Here is a 21,523-nt window from a genome sequence, read left to right as displayed (position 1 = left end):
CCAATTAAGAAAATTAGAAAAACAATTTTTTGTTGATAATCTATTAAGATTATTTTCTTTGTAGAAATTGTAATTTTGTCCACCCAAATCATATTATCAAATAAAAAATTATTAGCAAAATCTAAAGAATTAAATTACTATATATGCATTGTTATAAAATGACAATAATAATTAAAATAAAATTGCAAATGCTAAAATTTGTCACCCATTTGATTATTTCCGTTTGGCTAATCTTTACTTTTCTCTAAATAAATGACATTATAAAGTACTTCTAATATAACTATTAAGAGTGCTTTGTCCATCACAAATGATTAAAAAAAAAAAAAAACTAGTAAAGTCTCATAGTTTAACATCTAAATTGAGCACTATAAAAAATCATACTATGTAATAGAATAAATACCAAATTATCTAAATCATGCTATGTAATAGAATAATATTATATCTTATATGCTATATTTAATTCTTTATAACACAATAGGATGGCATTTAACAGTCAAAGAGAACCAAAAAAAAACAATTTAAAAAACAAAATTAAATCGCATTAACCCAATATAGAGTTTTAAAAAATATAAAAAATTATCAATCTAAAGCAGAGATGCAAGAAAAAAAAAATCCACCAAAAAATTGAGAGAGAGAGAGAGAGAACCTTCTTTTTGTGAGAAAAACTATGAATAGAATGGAAAAGACAGTGACAAATTTATAGTAAAAATGTGTGAATAAGAAGAGATAAAAATATAGGAAGATGAAGGGAAAGAGAAAAAAATGATATTAATGTAGAGGGTAGAGTGTAGTGGGTAGTGGAGAGATGAAAAGGAAGGAATTGAGAAAGGTCGGAGAAGTAATGGGAGATGAAAAGATAAGGGAGTGAAAAAAGTTGGAGAAGTGTAAGTATTAAAAAAAATGTTAAAAACAATTATAGGAAAATTGGAAAGAAAAAAGATAATGACGTGGAACTGGAGTGTAACAACAATAAATGTTACGCTTCAGTTTATGTGTGTGTGTGTGTGTGTGTGTGTATATATATATATATATATATATATATTGTAAGTGCACAAAATGTACCCGGACCCAAAAACAAGTGATGGGCTCAGGTCCAATGAGTCTTATACAATGAAATTTGTACAGTATGAATTTGAAACCTAGGTCTGGGATGTTGGAAGTTGATTAACAAGCTAGATTGTCATAATCTATGCAAGTGATAAATATATGTGACAAAGTAACCTCCTCGGACGTAGGCCGATGACAACTTATATAATATTTCTCTTTCTGTGCCAAAGATTACAAGGTTTAGCTTTTTTAACAAAAAAGAACCAGTCCCCCCCTCTTCTTTCCTCTATTGTCTTCTTAAATACTTCTTCTTCCCTGCTTCATCCACGTGTCACACAAATCTTCCTCTCAGATACTTGTCCCATCCACCACCTTCTTGAAATCTTAAAATAATAGCAGGAAGGCTAAATTCTATTGTTCAGAGGTCATTTCTCCATTAATGCGGTTAGAGAGGTAGATGCAGGGTCTTTAATGTGGTAGTAGCAGCTTTTTTCTCAGATATTTCTCACACGTTCCTGCTTCTAAAGGGTGCTTGGATCACAATTTTACCCACCAGTTCTTCCAGAATTCTGCCTCTAACCCGTTTAGCAAGTCTCAGGGCCATTGCTGGGCCTGCCGAGGACATACTCCTCCTCGGACAACTCCTTGGACCACTATAGTGCGGACTGATCTGTGGGCCTATGGACTCTGACCAAACAAACTTATATTAACCAATCAGGCCTAAAGTCCAAACGTTTGTTCGAACATTCTTATCCCCCACAATAGTCCCTTAAAACTTTATTTTTCCCTCCCATCCGAGGAGAGAAATAGAGTTTTGAACCAAACAGAATACCCTCCACACGCTTTGCAAACCTCTGCACGTGTAGGGGTCCTTTCGTTCCCTGAAAACGTCTCTGACGCTTCAAAATCCAGAACGCGCACATTTATGACCACAAATTACATTTTTTTCCCCACGTTCAACGGTGGGATACGAATCCTACGGCCCAGATTTGCTCCAAAAATTTGAGCGGGAGAGTTTTAATTTCGAGGCCGCCTCCCGCACATCAAAACGCCTGGGAACTCGTACCCTCATTCATTCTTTCAGAAATCAATCACATCTAAGTGTCAATCATTATTTTTTCTCTCTAGAAGCTCGTGAAGAATCGCATAACCAACTCCCGTAAGTTCTCACTTTTCTTTACACATTCCTTCTCGGCTTCTGTCCTCGGCTACCATTTAAACTCCTTTCCTTCTTTAAACTTTCATTTTCGCTCCCACCAAATGGGTAGATTTAAGTGTTTAGTAGATACTGACACCGAAATGGAGGGTTTTAGGGTCAAATATCAAATTCCTCATGACGTAGGCTTAAGATATTGCCTAGTAGAAGCCGTAGGTAACGCTAGGAGAGAGGGAGAAGTCATCATTCCCATGATCGCCTTCATAGAAGGTAGGATGACCCTCCCCATGAAAATCGTGACCAGTGAATACCTTCGCAACTATAGGTTATGCCCAAACCAATGCACACCAAACGTGTTTAGAGTCTTAGGTTATGTTAATGCTCTGAACGAGCAAATGGGTCTGAACCTCACATAGCACGACATTGCCTATATGTACGAGTGCCATAAACTCAAAAATGTAGGATATTACATCAAATCTAGGTCTAGCATCGTTAGGCTGATTTCCTGTCTTCCCAAATCCAACAAAGACATGAAAGACGACTATCTCATCGCATCAAGAAACTGGTTTAACGGTCCTCACTGCCCAGTCGAATGGGGAGAGCCAAGTGTGATTCCTTAAGAGTTAGATTTCCTAACCCGTGATTCAATTCCATTGCCTTTACCGCTTTTAATTTTATTGCACATTATTGCTTTTTGCCTTGATGTTTATCACTAGTCTGACCATGTTCATCTTCTCGGATGTTTCTTTTCACAGATAAACAACACGTACTCCCACGTCTCAGCCTTTGCAACGTTGCTGACTTGAACTATGTCTTTCGCTCCGAAGTCTTCATCAGTGAAGACCTACAAGTGAGAGCTGCCCACCTGATACTAGGATACAACCCTATATCAGTGGACTTCCAAGAAATTGATAACGCGATCATTGCGGGAGACAAACGACGTAGAAGGATAGATGTGGCACGACCCAGCTTCCTTTCCAACCGCGAACTCCCAAACGATCCCTCCATCATCCTGTATACTCGCCCTATCGCAACGATTCCTCTCTCGGTACATTCCCAAACAACCGCCGTCCGAGAAGAGCAAGCATCCACGCAGCAATCGTTGGACGAGGAGATAGACTAATTTCAACTCGAGGAAGCTGAAAGGCCCCGAGAAGAGTAGCTCGTCATCCTCTCAGATGAGGAGCGCACGCCCGCCGAAACTTCAGGTATACCTAGTCTAGTAATTGCACAACCTGATTCCAGCTCCGAAGAAGAAGATATGGACACTCTATGGAAGCTGATGAATAAGAGAGGCTTGAGAGTCAACCAAAAGGGAACGGGTGGGTCGCAAGTCCCTCCATCTTTGCCACCTCCCCTTCCTCCCTCTGATCCTAAGCCTCCCGTTTTGGAACCTAAGAAGAAGAGGAAGAGTGAGGCCGAGGAGGCAGATGCGGAGAGGCAGAAGAAACTGAAACAACAACAATAACAAAAACCTAGCAAAGGCAAGAGGCGTGCCTCTTCAGTGGAAAGCGGGGAGAACAGGGACCTTACCGAGGTATGCCGTACACCGGCTACCTAGTCTTTCGAGCTGAAACTGGACGGGGCATCAATCTCCTGCCAGTCAGTATTAGGGCGTTCCAACAAGGTCACACTCACCACCTGGCCGACGCCTTGGAACGTCTCCTTCTTTTGCCTAAGGACATGGACGCCTTGGAGAAGATGAACCAGCCGCATCTTTTCCTTTCGCTAAAAAGGGACTTGGCTTTGGTAAGTACCTAAGTCTTATCCTCAATTTGTTACTTTTATTACATTTTGACGAAAGAAACATCCTTATGTATTTTAGATTTGTGCTACTACTAATGCATTTTTTATTTTAATATCTCACTACAGGCCATTCAAGAAGTCTTCGCTGCCGAGAAGTGGGTGGAAGATTCTTGGAAGAAAGCTGCACTCGAACTGGAGCTTAGGTATGAAATTGAGAAGTCCTTAGGCCAGACTCTTGCACAAAATGAGAAGCTAACCACACAGTTGGCAGAGCTAAAGAGGGAAAAGGACGGTGCCGAGGTCAGCCTGAGGACAATGAGGACCCAGGTGGAGGGGCAACGCAAGCTTCTTCGTCAGTAGGACGAAGACTTATCCAAATCTCAACAAGAGAACTCCGACCTGAACAAGGAGCTTGCAAAAATGAGAGAGGAGGCTCGTACCTTCAAGGACTCTTTGGAGGCCGCGAAAAAGGTCGCTTACAAGGAAGGGGTGAAGGTGACAAAAAACTAACTAACCAAGGAGTTCGCCGAGCTATGCCGGGAATACTATCAACAAGCGTGGGGGGAAGCCTTGAATGTGGCAGGGATTCCCTCAACCTCCGAGTTGAGGTAGCCCGAAAACATCTGGCTCCCCCAAGACATCCAGGTGATAGAAGAACTTCCTCCTGTCGCACCTGCCCTTGAGACAGCATCTTCCACGCTCCCTCCCATGATTCCAGAACCCATTCCAACTCCTACAGAACCTAAGGGTTCCAACAAAAAGAAGGAACAGGGTGATGGTGCTGAGGAGACTACGAGCCAAAGTGCCGAGCCCAATGTCCTTCCACCGATGGCAACAGATAAGAGAAAACAAGCCCAGTCCTCATTCGAAATAGAGCTGAAATGCACAGAGGTTGCCAGTACTTCCGAGTAGAACCCCCTTCTAAGGCTTAGGGTTTAGGCTAGCTAGGACTTCTCTTTTTGTCATGTAACAAATTTTTAAGTTTTTTGCTTTGAATGTACATTAATAGAAATTAATGAGAAACTGTCTAGTTTGATTTTCATTTGACTTTCAATTTTTAGTATAAAAATACTCATCAGCACAAAAATGAATGAATGGAACAACTAACTCTACTTCCAATATATCAATTTGCCATAACTTTAAATAAAAGTACACATACTTAGCTTATACTTTGCAAATCATGCCTCAAGAGCATAACATATGTGACACAGCAATACACAATAAAAAACTTAACTTAGAATTTAATTTGGGACATAAAGCAATCCAAGCGTTTCATCAACACCTCAACACTAATGTGGTATGGTTTTTGCTAATGTTCCCAAAGTAGAGGGTTCAAGGACCCGACATAACCAAACTTCCTTTCAACAACAAGTAGGATGTCAATCTTCACAAGGCATGTGGTCCGAGAACCATGCATGTCCAAATTTCTATTTAGTACTTAGAAATAGCAACTTGAAACATTAATTTCCCAAAGTAAAAGGTCTGAAGACCCGACATAACTAAGATTTTGTTTAACAAACAATAAGACATCAATTTCCACAACGCATATGGTCCGAGGACCATGCATGACAAAGTTTCTTTTTGATACTTAGAAGTAGTAACTTGAAATGTTAATTTCCTCAAAGTAGAAGGTTTGAGGACCCGATATAACTAAGGTTCTGTTTAACAAACAATAAGACATTAATTTCCACAAGGCATGTGGTCCGAGGACCATGCATGACAAAGTTTCTGTTTGATACTTAGAAGTAGTAACTTGAAATGTTCATTTCTCCAAAGTAGAAGGTCTGAGGACCCGACATAATTAAGGTTCTGTTTAACAAATAATAAGACATCAATTTCCACAAAGCATGCGGTCTGAGGACCATGCATGTCCAAGTTTCTGTTTGATACTTAGAAATAGTAACTTGAAATGTTAATTTCCCCAAAGTAGAAAGTCTGAGGACCCGACATAACTGAGGTTCTGTTTAACAAACAATAAGACATCAATTTTCACAAGGCATGTGGTCCGAGGACCATACATGACAAAGTTTCTGTTTGATACTTAGAAGTAGTAACTTGAAATGTTAATTTTTTCAAAGTAGAAGGTCTGAGGACCCAACATAATTAAGGTTCTATTTAACAAATAATAAGACATCAATGTTCACAAGGTATGTGGTCCGAGGGCCATACATGTCCAAGTTTCTGTTTGATACTTAGAAATAATGAGAGATAAACCCAAGTACATATTGATAATTTGGACAACGAACAATAAAAGTATTTTTTATTAATAATAATACCTTCGTAGGTTGTTTACATTCTAGGGGCGTTGTACAATTTTTTAATCTAGATCAGCTAATCAATATGACCCTATGCCCGCTACAAAGATGATCTGATATGGGCCTTCCCAATTTGGTGCTAGCTTTTCCCATGCTGGGTTTTTGGCAGTACCCATAACTTTTCTCAACACCAAATCCCCAGGCGCTTGTGGCCTTAGCCTGACATGAGCATCATATCCTCATTTAAGCTTCTGCTGATAATAAGCCATTTGGACCATGGCGGCCTCTCGCCGCTCCTCTACCAAATCCAGACTTTTTTCTAGGAGGCCATTATTACTTTCTGAGCTAAAAGAACTCGTCCTTAACGTGGAGAAATCGGATTCTAAAGGTATCACCGCCTTGGCCCCATAGGTCATGGAGAAGGGTGTTTCTCTAGTGGATCTCCGTGGCGTAGTCTGATATGTCCACAAAACGTGTGGTAACTCCTCTACCCATCTACCCTTCGCGTCATCCAACCTCTTCTTAAGTCCACTGACTTTGACATTGTTAACGGCCTTAGCCTGCCCATTTCCCTGAGGATAAACTGGGGTGGAGTATCTATTTGTGATGCCTAGGTCATTGCAATATTTCCTGAAAGCTCTACCATCAAACTGTACGCCATTATCTGAAACAAGTGTGTGAGATACCCAAAATCTGGTGATAGTATTCTTCCAGATAAACTTTTTGGAGTCGATATCCCTAATATTTGATAGAGGCTCGGCTTCGACCCACTTGGTGAAGTAGTCAGTTTCCACGAGCAGCCACCTTTTGTTTCCCACAGCCCTCGAAAAAGGCCCAACTATATCCAGTCCCCATTGAGCGAATGGCCAAGGATTGGACAGAGGACTAAGGACTCCCCCAAACTGATGAATATTGGGAGCAAACCTTTGGCATTGGTCACACTTTCTTGCGTAGTCTTGAGCTTCCCTCTGCATATTAGGCCACTAATATCCCGAAGTCAGAGCCGTATGGGCTAGGGATTTTCCCCCAGTATGGCTTCCACAAATTCTCTCATGTAATTCTTTCAGAAGTGCCTCCGTTGCATCAGGATGTACACACAGCAAGTATGGTCCGGAAAAGGAGCGTTTATATAACTTCTGCTCCTCGGACAGCCAGAACCGAGGTGCCTTTCGACGAATCTTATCTGCTTCAGACTTGTCCTCGGGAAGAATATCACTTTTTAGAAAAGAGACCACAGGGTCAATCTAGCTAGGTCCAGGCCTTATCAGATGGATACGGACGGCACTTGCAATGGTCAGAGTTGATTTTAGCAAGTCTTCGACGAGGATGATCCTAGGCAAACATTGAGCCGAGGATGTCGTCAAAGTGGCCAACGAGTCCGTATGTGTGTTTCCACTCCTAAAAACGTGAGAAAGGATGAAAGAATCGAACTCAAATTGTAAACACTTGACCTGGGTCAGGTACTCTTGCATTCTTGGGTCCCTAGCCTCCATGGTCCCTGTCACTTGGCCCACAACTAATTGAGAATCCAAGAACATGTGAACTTCCTTTCCCCCCAATCTTCGTACCATATTCATACCAACCAAGACCGCTTCATACTCGGCCTCGTTATTAGTGGCTGAGAACACTAATCTCAATGATTTTTCAAAGACAATTCCCTCAGGGGATACCAAAAAAAGTCCAACACCAGACCCCCTCTGGTTGGCTGCCCCATCAACGGACACTTTCCAAATCGGAGGTCCTTTGCCCGCGATCATGCCAACTAATTTTTCATCCATGTGCAATTCCTTCGCAGTTTCTTCTAATGATGGTTCGGCGAATTCTGCCACCAAATTCGCGAGAACCTAGCCCTTCACTGAGGTGTGTGGCATGTATTTGATATCAAAAGCTCCCAGAATAGTTCCCTACTTGGCTTCCCTTCTTGAGTAGTCAGCACACTGTAACACTGATTTGAGAGGCAGTTGAGTCAAAACTACAACAGTGTAGGACTGGAAATAGTGAGGAAGTTTTCGTGTGGCATGGACTACCACCAGAATTGCCTTCTCCAAAGGCAAGTAGCGCATCTTAGCTTCATTCAAAGATTTGCTGACATAATAAACCGGTCTTTGTACCCCACCGACGTCCCTTATTAAAATCAGGCTGACTGCATGGATAGCTACAGCCAGGTATGCAAACAGTATTTCATCGACCTCCGGCCTAGACATAATGGGTGGCTGGGAAAGATATTCCTTAAGTTGCTGGAAAGCTAAAGCACACTCCTCGGACCATTGGAATCCTTTCCATTTATTTAATAGTTGAAAAAATTTCTACACCTGTCAGCTGACCAAGAGATAAATCTGCTAAGAGCAGCAGTCATCCCGGTCAATTTCTGAACTTTCTTTGGATTCTGAGGTGGTTGCAAGCCCTGAATGACTCTGACCTATGCCGGATTCACCTCTATTCCTCTATGAGTCACCATGTAGCCTAGGAACTTTCCAGAACCCACCCCAAAAGAACACTTTGAGGCGTTAAGGAGCAGCTTGTACTTCCTAAGCATTTGAAAGGTATCGTCTAGATCTTTCACATGCATAGGTGCTGCCTTACTCTTCACTACCATATCATCCACATATACCTCAATGGTCTTTCCAAGTTGTGATTCAAACATTCTGGTCATCATCTTTTGGTAAGTAGCCCCAGCATTTTTCAACCCGAACGGCATTACTTTATAGTGATAGTTCCCTGTTGGAGTAATGAAAGCAGTCTTCTCCTGATCACCCAACGCCAATGGTATTTGGTGATAACCCTGGAAAGCATCTAAAAAACTTATCCGAGGATGCCCGACCGTAGCATCCACAAGCTGATTGATGTGTGGCATTGGGAAGGAGTCCTTTGGACAAGCTTTGTTCAGGTCTGTGAAGTCCACACAGACTCTCCACTTTCTACTCTTCTTTTTCACTACGACTGTGTGCGCCAACCATTCTGGATAGAAAACTTCTTTAATAGCACCAGCCCTTTTGAGCTTAAGCACTTCTTCTTTGACAGCCTCGAAATGCTCCTTCAAAGAACGCTGAGGTGGTTGCCTCCTAGGAACAACGACAAGGGTTGACATTTAAATGATGGCAAATGAAGTTTAGGTCAACCCCCAGAGCCTTATAGGGATCCCAGGCAAAGACATTGATTTTGTCTTTCAAAAACTTCACCAATTCCATATTCTCTTGGTGTGGTAACCGTGTCCCAACTTGGAAGAACCTTTCAGGATCATCGGTTATGAGAAATCTCTCAAAATATTCACACATGGAATCCTCTGTTGTCACCGCACTGGGCGCATCTAGAGTTGTTAATTGCTATAAGTCTTCCACAGCTGAAGCCGAGGGCTCTGATTTGGCTTGATGCAGTATTACAGCCGATATACATTGCCTTGCCACTGATTGGCTGCTAGGAATTTCTTCGATGAATCCCCTTGAAGGGAATTTTACTTTAACATGCAAAGTCAAGGAGACGGCACCCAAAGCATGCAGCCAAGGCCTGACAAGGATGGCCGTGTATGGAGAATATGTGTTAACCACAATGAAATCCACATCGACCGTTTCCAAGCCAAACTGTACGGGCAATCGAATCTGTCCTTTTGGTATAACAACTTTCTCTTCAAAATTTATTAGTGGCGAGTCATAGGGGGTGAGATCATCCAATTTTAACTTAAACCCCTTAAATAAGTCGAGGTACATAATATCCGCACCACTGCCTTGATCGATCATCACCTTTTTGACATCGTAATTCCCTATCCTCAACGTAACCACCAGGGCGTCATCATGGGGTTGAATAGTCCCAACCTTATCTTCATCAGAGAATCCTAAAATGAGCACATTTCCTCTAATCCTTTTCGGGTTCGAGCCTAACTTCTCGGCCTAGGAATGTGACACCGTCATCACCCTGGTAGGACAGGAACCGGTTCTGCCATGTGCAGCAAAGATGACGTTAATCGTCTCCAAGGGTGGCCGAGATGAGTTGTTCTTCTGATTATTTGAACCTGACTGACTGCCTTGCCTATTTGGTTGATACAGGTGTTGCTTCAATTTTCCCTCGCTAACAAACTGCTCCAAATGGTTCTAGAGGGTCCGAAAATTCTCGGTGGTATGGCCCACATCTTGATGATATTGACAAAAGAAGTTATGATTCTGCTTTGTGGGGTCTCTAGCCATCTTACTGGGCCACTTGAAGTAGGGTTCCTTACAGACTTTCTCCAGTAGTTGGTGCACTGGCTCTCGGAATACAGTGTTAACTGCTTGAGGAGCGGCTGAGCCAGATTGCCCAGAGTAATCTCTCCTTGGTTTATTGTTATGTTACCTGTCCGATCTGAAATCCCTTCTTTCTCGCAGGATAACCTTCACCTTACCCTTACCCTGCTGTTGATCTTCTTCGACTCTTTTGTACTCGTTGATGCCGTCCATGAGGCAACGTACACTCCGTACGGACTTTTTGGTCAAGGATTTCCTTAAATCATGATCAGTGGGAAGGCCCACTTTAAAAGTATTAATCGCCACTTCATCGAAATCTCCATCGATCTCATTGAACATCTCCCAATACTTGTAGGAATATGCTTTCAATGTCTCACCCGCCCTCATGGCCATAGATAACAGCGAGTCCAATGGTCGAGGAACTCTGCTGCATGTGATGAATCGAGACGCGAATGCCCTAGTAAGTTTCATGAACGAATCGACAGACCCCGATTTTAGTCCATTAAACCATCTCATAACAACAGGTCTCAGGCTAGAAGGAAAGACTTTGCACATTAAGGTTTCATTCTGAAAATGCACCGCCATCCTCTGATTAAAGAGACTCACATGTTCCACCGGGTCTGTCCTGCCATTATAAATGGTGAAGGTGGGCTGGGTGAACCATCTAGGGAACCTTCCTTTCTCGATTCTGCGTGAGAAGGGCGATTTAGAGAGTTGGTGTAACGCTCGGCTCATAGCATCGTTCCCTAAGCCCCTGGAGGGGAGCTTCCTATGCTTACGACTTGGTAGGTCGTCCCCTTTGTAAGAGAAAGTTTCGCTAGGGGGAGTCCTGGACCTTGAACTATAACTACTTCCCCAGGACCCCCCTGAGGAAGGATTGGATGGGGGTGAAGCCCGCCTTCGTCTGACATGGCACAGCTTTTTCATGAGGTGGTCAATCTCCCTCTGCATGGCCTTGGCATCATCCTCATGGGTGGCACTGCTTCCACCACGCGTATGACTCGCGCCAGGATATACGGTATGCACACTTCCCTCTCGATCCCTCCGACGCTCAAAAAGATCTTTGGGCTGGAATCCCTGAGATTATACATGATGCAAACCTAAGCCTGCCGTGATGTTCCAATTCCTTCCACGCTAGATTCCCCATAGACGACGCCAATTATAAGTGCACAAAATGTACCCGGACCCAAAAACAAGTGATGGGCTCAGGTCCAATGAGTCTTATACAATGAAATTTGTAGAGTATGGGTTTGAAACCTAGGTCTGGGATGTTGGAAGTTGATTAATAGGCTAGATTGTCACAATCTATGCAAGTGATAAACATATATGACAAAGTAACCTCCTTGGACGTAAGCCGAGGACAACTTAGATAATATTTCTTTTTCTGTGCCAAAGATTACAAGGTTTAGCTTTTTTAACCAAAAAGAACCAGTCCCCTCCTCTTCTTTCCTCTATTATCTTCTTATATACTACTTCTTTCCTGTTTCATCCACGTGTCACACAAATCTTCCTCTCAAATACTTGTCCCATCCACCACCTTCTTGAAGTCTTAAAATAATAGCAGGAATGCTAAATTCTATTGTTCAGAGGTTATTTCTCTATTAATGCAGCCAAGGAGGTAGATGCAGGGTCTTTAATGTGGTGGTAACAGCTTTTTCTTCAAATATTTCTCACATGTTCCTGCTTCTGAAGGGTGCTTGGATCACAGTTTTACCCACCAGTTCTTCCAGAATTCTACCCCCAACTTGTTTAGCAAGTTCCAGGGCCATTATTGGGCCTGTCCGAGGACATACTCCTCATTGGACAACTCCTCGGACCATTATAGTGCGGACTGACCTGTGGGCCTATGGACTCTGACCAAACAGACTTGTATTAACCAATCAAGCCCAAAACTCAAATGTTTGTTCGAACATTCTTATCCCCACACACACACACACACACACACATACATATATATAGATTTGGCAGAAATTATTCAATACAATGGAAAAGATAGTCGAGTGATCATGTTGGTTAATTTTAAAGAATTCACATAATTACAGAAAACTATAATTGTTTATTTGCATTGGTTAGAAAGACAACAAATATGGTTTGCTATCTACACAATTTCTTTGAAGATTTCAATATATCATATTTGGGATATATGGTGTAATGAATTTCTAATTTTTTATATGAAGAAAACTGTGTGAGACAGGGAACAATGATAGCTCAAATTGCTTGATTCTAGCATTCTTATAAGACAAAATAAACCTTTTTCGTGAGATGGGCTTCCCTGAGGTGGGTTGGCCGCACCCACTCTATTGCTCAAGTGAATATCATGTAAAGAGAATCTAAATAGTAAACTATTGGAATGGGCTTATAATTCCCACGGGTGGATTAGGCCTAATATTGTGAGAGGCCTAATCTATAGAGCGAGTGCAAAAGATAATTAATGCTCCATAAGAGGATTATCATATATAAATCCCCTGTTAAGTGTGTGATATCCGGAGCTTGCTCTCATTAGGAGTCTTTGGTCCTTCAAATTCCTAGTTTTTGTTAGATTGTTGAGGTCTGCCTGAGTGCTTGGGGTGTATTGATCTTTTGTTGGTGTGTATGTATTTTTATGCATTCACTGAAAACATTTCCAAACATCTATCTATGTATTGTTGTGCTGCAAGATAGTTTTTTTTCTTCTTTTTCCCCCTAATGTGGAACCAGAAAAAACTAAAAACCCTATCTATTAATCCTATTTATATAAATATAAATCAAAATTTTAATGAAATGGGGGCCCAGTAAGCTTACATACTTGAGAAAAAATAAATTTTTTTTGGATAACTCATATATATGAGTATATATATCTGGAAAAGTTTGAAAAATTTTGGGAAAGTTGTGATCGTATAGGTTTTAGGAAAGCTTTTTTTATTTTTTTCTTTTATTGAGCTCTTTTTAGCAATGCAGATTTGGAGGATGTCAACAATGCCAAAAAGTGTTTTTTAACCAATGTTCTTTAAGAAAATTTATTTTCTAGGCATTATAATCTCTTTTGATTGCAAGTTGTGAAGAATATTCTTGATACTGCGGAGATTTGGAGGATGTCAACAATTCCAATTGACCGTTTGCTTTGACCAAAAATGTTTACTAGAACTTTAAGCCCATATGGAGAATCGGTTAGCTAGAGCCTAGAGGGCTGTATAAGCCAGGTGTGGTAAAGTATATTCTTCAGATGGCCATCTCAAAATGTGTTTTACAAGATAGGATGGTTTGGCCTCATTCAAGATCTGATGACTTTGAGGTGAGGAAGGAGTACGGATTGTTCACTGCAAGTCTTCTGCAAGGTATAGGGGATATCAAGGTGAATATTATAATAGTCCTTAACCATGGAGGAAGGCTATAGATTTTGGATTTGCCTTATAAGCTTGTAGTGTTTTCTCTGAATGTTGATGGTGAATGCTTTGCGTACTAAGATTTAACACTCAAAATAAAATCTAAATGTTAGTACTCTGTGTCTTCTCTGTAATGCAGAAGAAACACCGGATAATTTGTTTATTGACTGCAAGTTAGCTTTATATAAGTTGTGCAGTTCAGATCATAATTAACTCTCCAAGTGGAAAATTTGGAACCAAGATCCATCAGTGCTTGGAATCATTCTAGGCTTGCAAGTGAATTGGAAACATTCTAAGATTTCTCTGAATGTTAGTACTCTGAGAAGACAGTTTGAAAAAGATGAGAGAGAAAGGGAAGCATAGTCATACCACACAAATCATTGACCTTCTTAGCCATTTCCTTAATTTCCTTCTCTACTTTTTTGATACTACTAGAATAGGGACCCAAACCCTGCAAAAAAGCATTAAGAATAATAATAAAAAAAATAATAATAATAATAATAATAATGGGAATTTCGATTCATAATTAAAATTAGTATTTAGTCTTCTGAATCAGAAACAATCAATTCCATTCCTGATAATTTATCACATCCATTTTTAAATGCATACACAATCTTCCATTCTTATCAAAGCCTTCACTTCAGCAAATACAAAGCCTCAAGTAGATCAGTCAAATATTATTCATGAGCCCTCTTTCAAGTATCAGGAAAAACCTTGAATGGTTGGATACTTTGATCCAAGCATTTCTTGTATATTCAAAATTTCTTCTGTTCGTTCAAGGTTACAAGACATGGCATAGTTATTCCAAGAACAAATATCAAAAGAAGGGAAGAAATTGAAAGTGTGTTTCATTTCCATGAAATGCCATCTGACAATTACAATTCAGATGACAAACGATACAATGATATTAACTACATTGAATCCCTGTACTTAAGAACATCATTGGTGTTCAAATCAAAGATCTTGCAAATATCTGAAATGGCACATTTACTAAGACCGTCATGCCCATCTACACGATGAAGAAGTTCTTCAAGTTCCTTTGATGGCTGCAAAACCTGATTACAAAGAAAGATATTAACAAACTTTAGCAAAAGCAGCCCCAATGGAAGTCTATATTAACATTAATTGGTCCAAAGCATTCCAATTATACATATGCCAAATTGTTATATAGAACTAAGACCAATGCAAATAATCAGCTACCATAGTTGGCATATCAATTGCCTGTTTGGTTTGGTAAATTCAATGACAAGGTATAAAAAGAAGGCTTTAATCAGTTTTTAAGTTTTTTTTTTTTATAACAGTTTTTTAGATTTTTTTATTAGTAAATAAATTCATTAAAACAGAAGGCAATCCCAATACACTGACTGCGTAACGAAGAAAACACCAAAAAAAAAAAAAGAGTAAAAAAAAAAGCAAGCAACTAAGAAATGTACAAGGACTCCACCAAGTCTAATAACCCCTGTACTGAAAAGGATATTTCAGCTTCACCACACTAAGCTCTTGGCCCTCAAAGAATCGAGGGCTATGTTCTTCCTAAATACACCACAAAAGGAGGCACAAAGGAGCAGTGTGCCATACCTCCCTACTACCTCTCCCACCAAACCACCAGATCCAACACGCCAACAACTCCAACACTGAAAAAGGCATCACCCAAGAAACACCCAGGAGACCACATATCCCTCGCCATGTCACAATGAAGAAACAAGTGGTTCATGTCCTCCCCTCTATGTTAACACATAGCACCACTCGGGAACAAAGAGACCCTTGCTCTGTAAGTTTAAGATTTAACCTAAAAAGTCCTCACCAAACAAGCCTCAAAGATAGTGTGTCAGATCTAACCCAGCATATGGAGACCAAATGAAAATTTCAAATATCAATGGCCAAAGCAACAAAATAATGGACAATACAAAGATAGATGTCAAGACAACTGGTAATAAACGAAGGGGTTCCTGGGGAAACCACGGGGATCATTAACTTACCCATGGAGAACCAACTGAATTATGGATACCATATTTAGAGTCATCATGCTTGGTTTCATTCTCATTCCCCGTAGAAGAGTTGGGAGTTGAAGAGCCATCTGAGACAAGCTGAAGGAGCTTCTCACTTCCCTGAAGGACAATATAAAAACGTAAAATAAAATAAATAAGACATTTTGTTTTTTTGATAGATAAAAATAAGAAGACATAGAGAGGGAAATGTAAATTCATGCATAATACAGCCACAGAACCAAAACATTGATATTAAATGAGCTCCAAAATCTTTTAGAACTAACACTGGGGTCAACAGTGACACCAATCAAAAGAAATACTAAAAACTAGGGGCAAGGCAAATCATAGAAACAAGAAAGTCAACAACTAAATGCAAGTGAATTGGAATCAGTGCATTGCGTACTAATATTTAGCACTCAAAATAAAATCTAAATGTTAGTACTCTGTGCCTTCTCTGTAATGCAGAAGAAATACCGGATAATTTGTTTATTGACTGCAAGTTAGCTTTATATAAGTTGTGCAGTTCAGATCATAATTAACTCTCCAAGTGGAAAATTTGGAACCAAGATCCATCAGTGCTTGGAATCATCCTAGGATGCGTCGGGTGCTCAAGCAATTGGAAACATTTGCGCGCACACACTCTATCTAGTTTACATTATCTCTAAAACAGAAACATACACGGTTTGAATCCTTGCACAATTACCAAACAAATTACCATCGAGTATCAATTATTACTGAAGATCATCCACTCAGTCAAAGAGAAGAACACACATTCATAAATCACAACATAAACAAAGTTCAAATAAGAACCAAATCAGAACCAAAAGAGCTAAGAAAGTACACATAAACACATTTGAGAGCCAATTTCTCATTGCGAATCCACACCACAAAAATTATTTCGAGTAAGCTTTGGCTTGACAAATCCTATATCAAACCAACACAGGAAAACAAACCAATGAAAACAATTTTATAGGAAGAATAACTAAAAAGGATATAAGCATGTATGTTTGGGGTTTGACTTACAGAAGAAGAGTCATGTTAAACTGCTCTCACCCACATTGAGATTTCACTGCTGGGCATAAAAGAAAAAGGGAAAAGAGATTAGAAAGAAAGTGAGGAGAAGAAGTAGATAAAACAAATATGTAATGTGAATAGAGAGAGTCATACCCTTAAAATAAGAACTCACAGCAAGGTTCAAGGACCATCTTCATATCATGATTGTCCCATTCCAGCAATTCCCACCTTTCTTTCTCTATTCTGATTTGTAATGAAGAAGGCGGAGAAGATAGTTGTCCATTGATACGGCGCAGAGAAAGAGGTAATCTCTTAAGCTTCGGACACTCTTCTATCTCAATAGAATCGAGAGAATCACAAAGTATTACATTACTGCTACTGCAGATGGTATTCAGCTCCGGTGAAATCACTAATGTCAATCTCCTCAATCGGGGGAATATTTCTACAATTTCTTTTGCTTCTTCTTCGTCAACTTCATCAGATGCTTCAGGCCTAGCTATTATTTCCTCTAATTGCAGACACCGAAAGACAGCAATCTGTTCGAGATTGGCCAGGTTTAGGAGCACCCCAACCGCAAAGAGCTGCTTTATATTCGGACACTCACATATTGTAAATTCTTTGAGACGGGAAAAGGTGCCAGGTGGGACCATTGGTGCTGGTGTGACTTTCTCTTCCCTAAATAGTACAAGTAACTTACCCAATTTTACGAGTTGTACAATCTCAAGGCTCTGAAGAGGAAAGGTGTAAGAATAAGAAAAAACGTCTTCTATTTCTTCACACTCCCTGATACAAACGGACTTCGTGCATTTGTAAAAAAATCTTAAATTCTGACCTCCGAAAATTGCTAGGACCTGAACGTCCTTTGGGAGCAGTTTTACAGTTTCACCCAACTCGCTAGCTGGCTTTGTTTTTCTTGCACAGTACACGTAATGGCTAGGTCCTCCCTCTAAGGATTCAAGATATGTATTGAAGTCATTCAAGCCACAAAATTTGCCTTTAAAAAAATCTAATTTCTTCAACCTTACTATCTCCTCTCCATTCACTGTTAAAGAATTTGACCCACAATTAAGTTTGAGAACCTGGAGTTGAGAGAGTTTGGGTAAAATCCCAGGTGGCATCTCTTGATTGTATGCACGAAGACTGAGGTCTCTCAAATTGATCAACTTTTCCAAACCATGAGGTATTTCTTTCGTTGCAGATTCCAAAAGATCCAAGCTCCTTAATGCTGTAAGCTTTGCTAATGAAGGCACATGCTTTAAATTAAAACAACGGTAAATTCTTAATGAAGTAAGATTCTCCAAGTCAGAGATCGAATTCGGCAAAGATTCAATCCTACCACCAAATACATGAAGAACTTTGAGTCCACGCAAATGCACAAAAAATGAATCTGGGATGGTTGCATATCCTTGTAGAAGCAAGGTCGAAAGCTTAGGACACTTTGGTGATATATAAGGAAACTCTGATTCACGGTTGCTTAACAAAGAAACCTTTTCAACCTCCTTTCCCCATTCTTCTTCATCAGGAACATCTTCTGATACCATGAACTTGGGACCTGCAATCTGAAGGGCCATGTCTCTTATTAGATCGTGCATCTTCACAAAATACTCTTTTTCAATAAACTCATCATGGGACCCACCTTCTAATAAGCAGGCATTTTCAAGTTTATTCAACATGGTGTGGCCCTTATCCAGCATTGCTTGCCTTTTACTCATGCTTTTTATTACTCCCTCATCAATCAAATGCACTATCAAATTGTCTCTATAAATCTCGTAGTCTTCAGGGTATAGTGCACAAAACAAGAGACAACGTTGGAGTTTCTTATCGTTTAAACGTTTATAACTAAGTCGAAGCTTCTGAAATACTACATCTACGTGTTCGAGACCCTTCACTGGTGTCTTCAACTCATTCAATGTGTTCCTCCACTCTGAAATATCGACTACATTTTTCAAACTTCCTGCTACAGTGATGATTGCAAGAGGCAATAGGGCACATTCTTTGACAACTCCTTCCACAACATCTTTTGGAATATGCGAAACATCACAGACCACTGTTTTCAAAAACAAATCCCATGACTCTTTTATTGAAAGAAGCTCCATTTTAATATTTACACAATTCATTCCATTACAAACATTAACATCTCGAGTCGTCAATACCAATTTGCAACCATTTGCTGAAGTAGGCTCCGGGATCCCTACAATTTCCAAAGGAAATGCTTTCCACATATCGTCTAGGATTAGCACATACCTCTTCCTTTTTTTCAATTCTGCATACAACTTCCCTGCCCTCGTTGTTTCATCCTTGAACTTTGAGAGTTCATTCTCTAGATTCAAATGGCATGCAATGTCATTTTGTAGTTTGATAACATTGAATGCCTTTGATACGGTAACCCAAATTACATAATTGAACTTGTCTCTCTCTTTTAATAGGCGATTATTGATTTCTTTCATCACAGTTGTTTTACCAATCCCTCCCATGCCGTAAACACCAATTATTCTAAAATCTTCATCTAACAAGTGTTCCCAAATCTTTTCCAATGTTCTTTTGGCTGTGCTCTCTCCCACTAATGCTCTTGTTGGCAATTCATCTCCATTCCTTACAGGTGGACCAATTACCAAACAATCACCGAAACCACAACTTTGATCAATTAATTCAGTCACCTCTAGTATCTTCTTGCAAGCAACTCTTCCAAAGTGCATACGTGAGAGATACTTCCCTCTGATAGCCTCTTGCTCAATGTTTTGTATCTCCTCATTAATCGTTTCTACCTTTTGGAGCCAAGATTTAACTTTTCTTTTTGGTTTCTTTCCTGGAACAAGTTCTGCCCTCATTTCTAATTCTATGTCCGACTTTTTGCATTCTAAATCATCTCGCTTTCTCTTTAGATTTTTCAAATGTTCATCAGCACCTCTGTAATAATTATAATATTCAATAATCGGAGCCGATATTGTTTTCCCAAGCTCAAGAAATGAGCCTAACATCTCCATTGGCAAGTACCTGTATGATATCAATATGTACCAATATGGACATCAAACATTTTTTCCATGTACAAATGAAATTAGATATAAGGACAGAAAACATTGTAGTTCCCAATTTTGATTTGTTAAAAATAAGTACCTTTTAAGTGTTGACAGGGCACATCAATAGTCTTACTGAGTAGTTTTTTCTTTTGATAAGTAAGTATTGACACATGGATTTTTTTTAAAATTTTATTTTTGAAAACATAACATCTACTGATCTACAATGCAAAAGAGAGATGAAGAATGTAAATCAAAGATAATTCTAAACGGATCCAAGGATTGTTGGACAATAGAGTCATTACCACCTCCACAGTCCACACCCACCAGGCCCACCACCCTAACCAACACCACTTCACTAGCTCCTCTCCTGGCCCTTTAGCCCATTGCATACCCAATTACTTTTGTAGTTTGTAGCCACAAAGAGAGTTGTTGAAAAATCTTAAATTTCTGTGGCCCAGAAAGTGGATATAAACTTTGAAGGAGCCGAAGTGCACGTAAAGGTAAAGCTAATGACTAGTGATTGGAACCACTTTATATATTTATCTGTTACTGATTAGCTTTAAAAATAAAATAAAAATCCCGTCCCAATTTACATGCACGATAATATAGAATATCTATACAAGTACAATGAGTTTTAGAACACAAACTATTGGGAAAACAAATGACACTAGAAAGAAGTGAAAGTATACCTGGACAGAAACGGTAATGTACTGGGCTTGAGCACCCGATATTCCTTCAAAGATACTGATTACAGTGGAGATATAACCCTTAAAATAACGCCAAGAAGACAACAAAGATCAGCAGTTCTCCTATCTAAATGCAATTTTTTTTCTTTAACTGCAAAAAGAGAGGTGAGCAGACGAGTCAGAGCATCTCCAATAGACTCTCTAACGCCAATTTTGGAGAGCCAACACACCAGAAATTCACTCCAACAGCTTCTCTATCTCTATATTTTGGAACGAAATTGCTACAGTACCTCTCTTGATATAGAGAACACTGAAGCGTTCACTGTAGCACCTTCAAAAATTTTTATCTATTAAAATAATCACCTGGTTGAATAAAAAATAATTTTTTTTCTCTTTCTTCCTTGCTCTCTCTTTCACTTCTCATCAGAAAACAAAGATAGACGAGTCAGAGCATCTCTAGTAAGGTCTCTAAAACCAATTTTGGAGAGCAAACACACCAGAAATGTACTCCAACAGCATCTCTATCTCTAATTCTCTATATTTTGGAATGGAGTTGCTACAGTACCTCTCTCGATAGAGAAAACACTGAAGTGTTTACTGTAGTACTTTCAAAAAAAATTATCTACTAAAATAATCACCTGGTTGAATAAAAAATAAATTCTCTCTTTCTTCCTTGCTCTCTCTTTCACTTCTCATCAGAAAAAACTCTTTCTCTTCTGATCAGAAAACAAAGATAGACGAAGGCCAACTCTCTCTCTGCCGGCTAGGTGTGTGAGTGAAGTGAAATGAAAAAGAAAGAAAATAAAAAACAAAAATGCAAACATAGAGAAGAAGTCAAAAAGTCAAAAGATCATGATCGGTTGTGTGTGTGTGAAGTGAGCTGAATGGTAAAGAAAATAAAAACAAAAAGGTAGGCACAGGAGGAGGAGAAGACGAAAAATGGGATTCATGTGCGGAGAAGAAACAAAAAAGTAGAGACGTAGGGGAAGAGTGGGTTTGTGTGTGGAGTAGAAAAAAAAAAAAAAAAAATTCTAAAAA

At 39.7% G+C, this 21,523-nt stretch overlaps 1 protein-coding gene across 5 annotated transcripts; it reads right to left on the bottom strand.

Moving 5' to 3' along the window:
* Nucleotides 1–15,757: 15,757 nt before the first annotated feature.
* On the bottom strand, nt 15,758–21,415 carry LOC142636169 (putative disease resistance protein At4g27220). Of its 5 annotated transcripts, none has more exons than XR_012844267.1 (5): nt 20,489–21,415; nt 16,936–19,776; nt 16,792–16,840; nt 16,610–16,692; nt 15,760–15,888 (listed from the first exon to the last, which is right to left on the bottom strand). XR_012844267.1 is itself a non-coding variant. In XM_075810285.1 (4 exons), exon 2 carries the CDS (start codon nt 19,764–19,766, stop codon nt 16,938–16,940), a length of 2,829 nt encoding a protein of 942 aa, XP_075666400.1. In that variant the 5' UTR covers nt 19,767–19,776; nt 20,489–21,415; the 3' UTR covers nt 15,758–15,888; nt 16,792–16,837; nt 16,936–16,937. The 5 variants fall into 5 exon arrangements, 2 of the variants coding, with proteins under 2 accessions (XP_075666400.1, XP_075666401.1); XR_012844266.1 differs by having other exon boundaries at nt 16,792–16,837; XR_012844265.1 differs by lacking the exon at nt 16,610–16,692 and having other exon boundaries at nt 15,758–15,888.
* Nucleotides 21,416–21,523: the final 108 nt, after the last annotated feature.

The sequence above is a fragment of the Castanea sativa genome, chromosome 5, assembly GCF_040712315.1.
Source record: "Castanea sativa cultivar Marrone di Chiusa Pesio chromosome 5, ASM4071231v1".
Lineage (NCBI taxonomy): Eukaryota > Viridiplantae > Streptophyta > Magnoliopsida > Fagales > Fagaceae > Castanea > Castanea sativa.
This window is presented reverse-complemented; position numbering and strand designations above follow the sequence as displayed.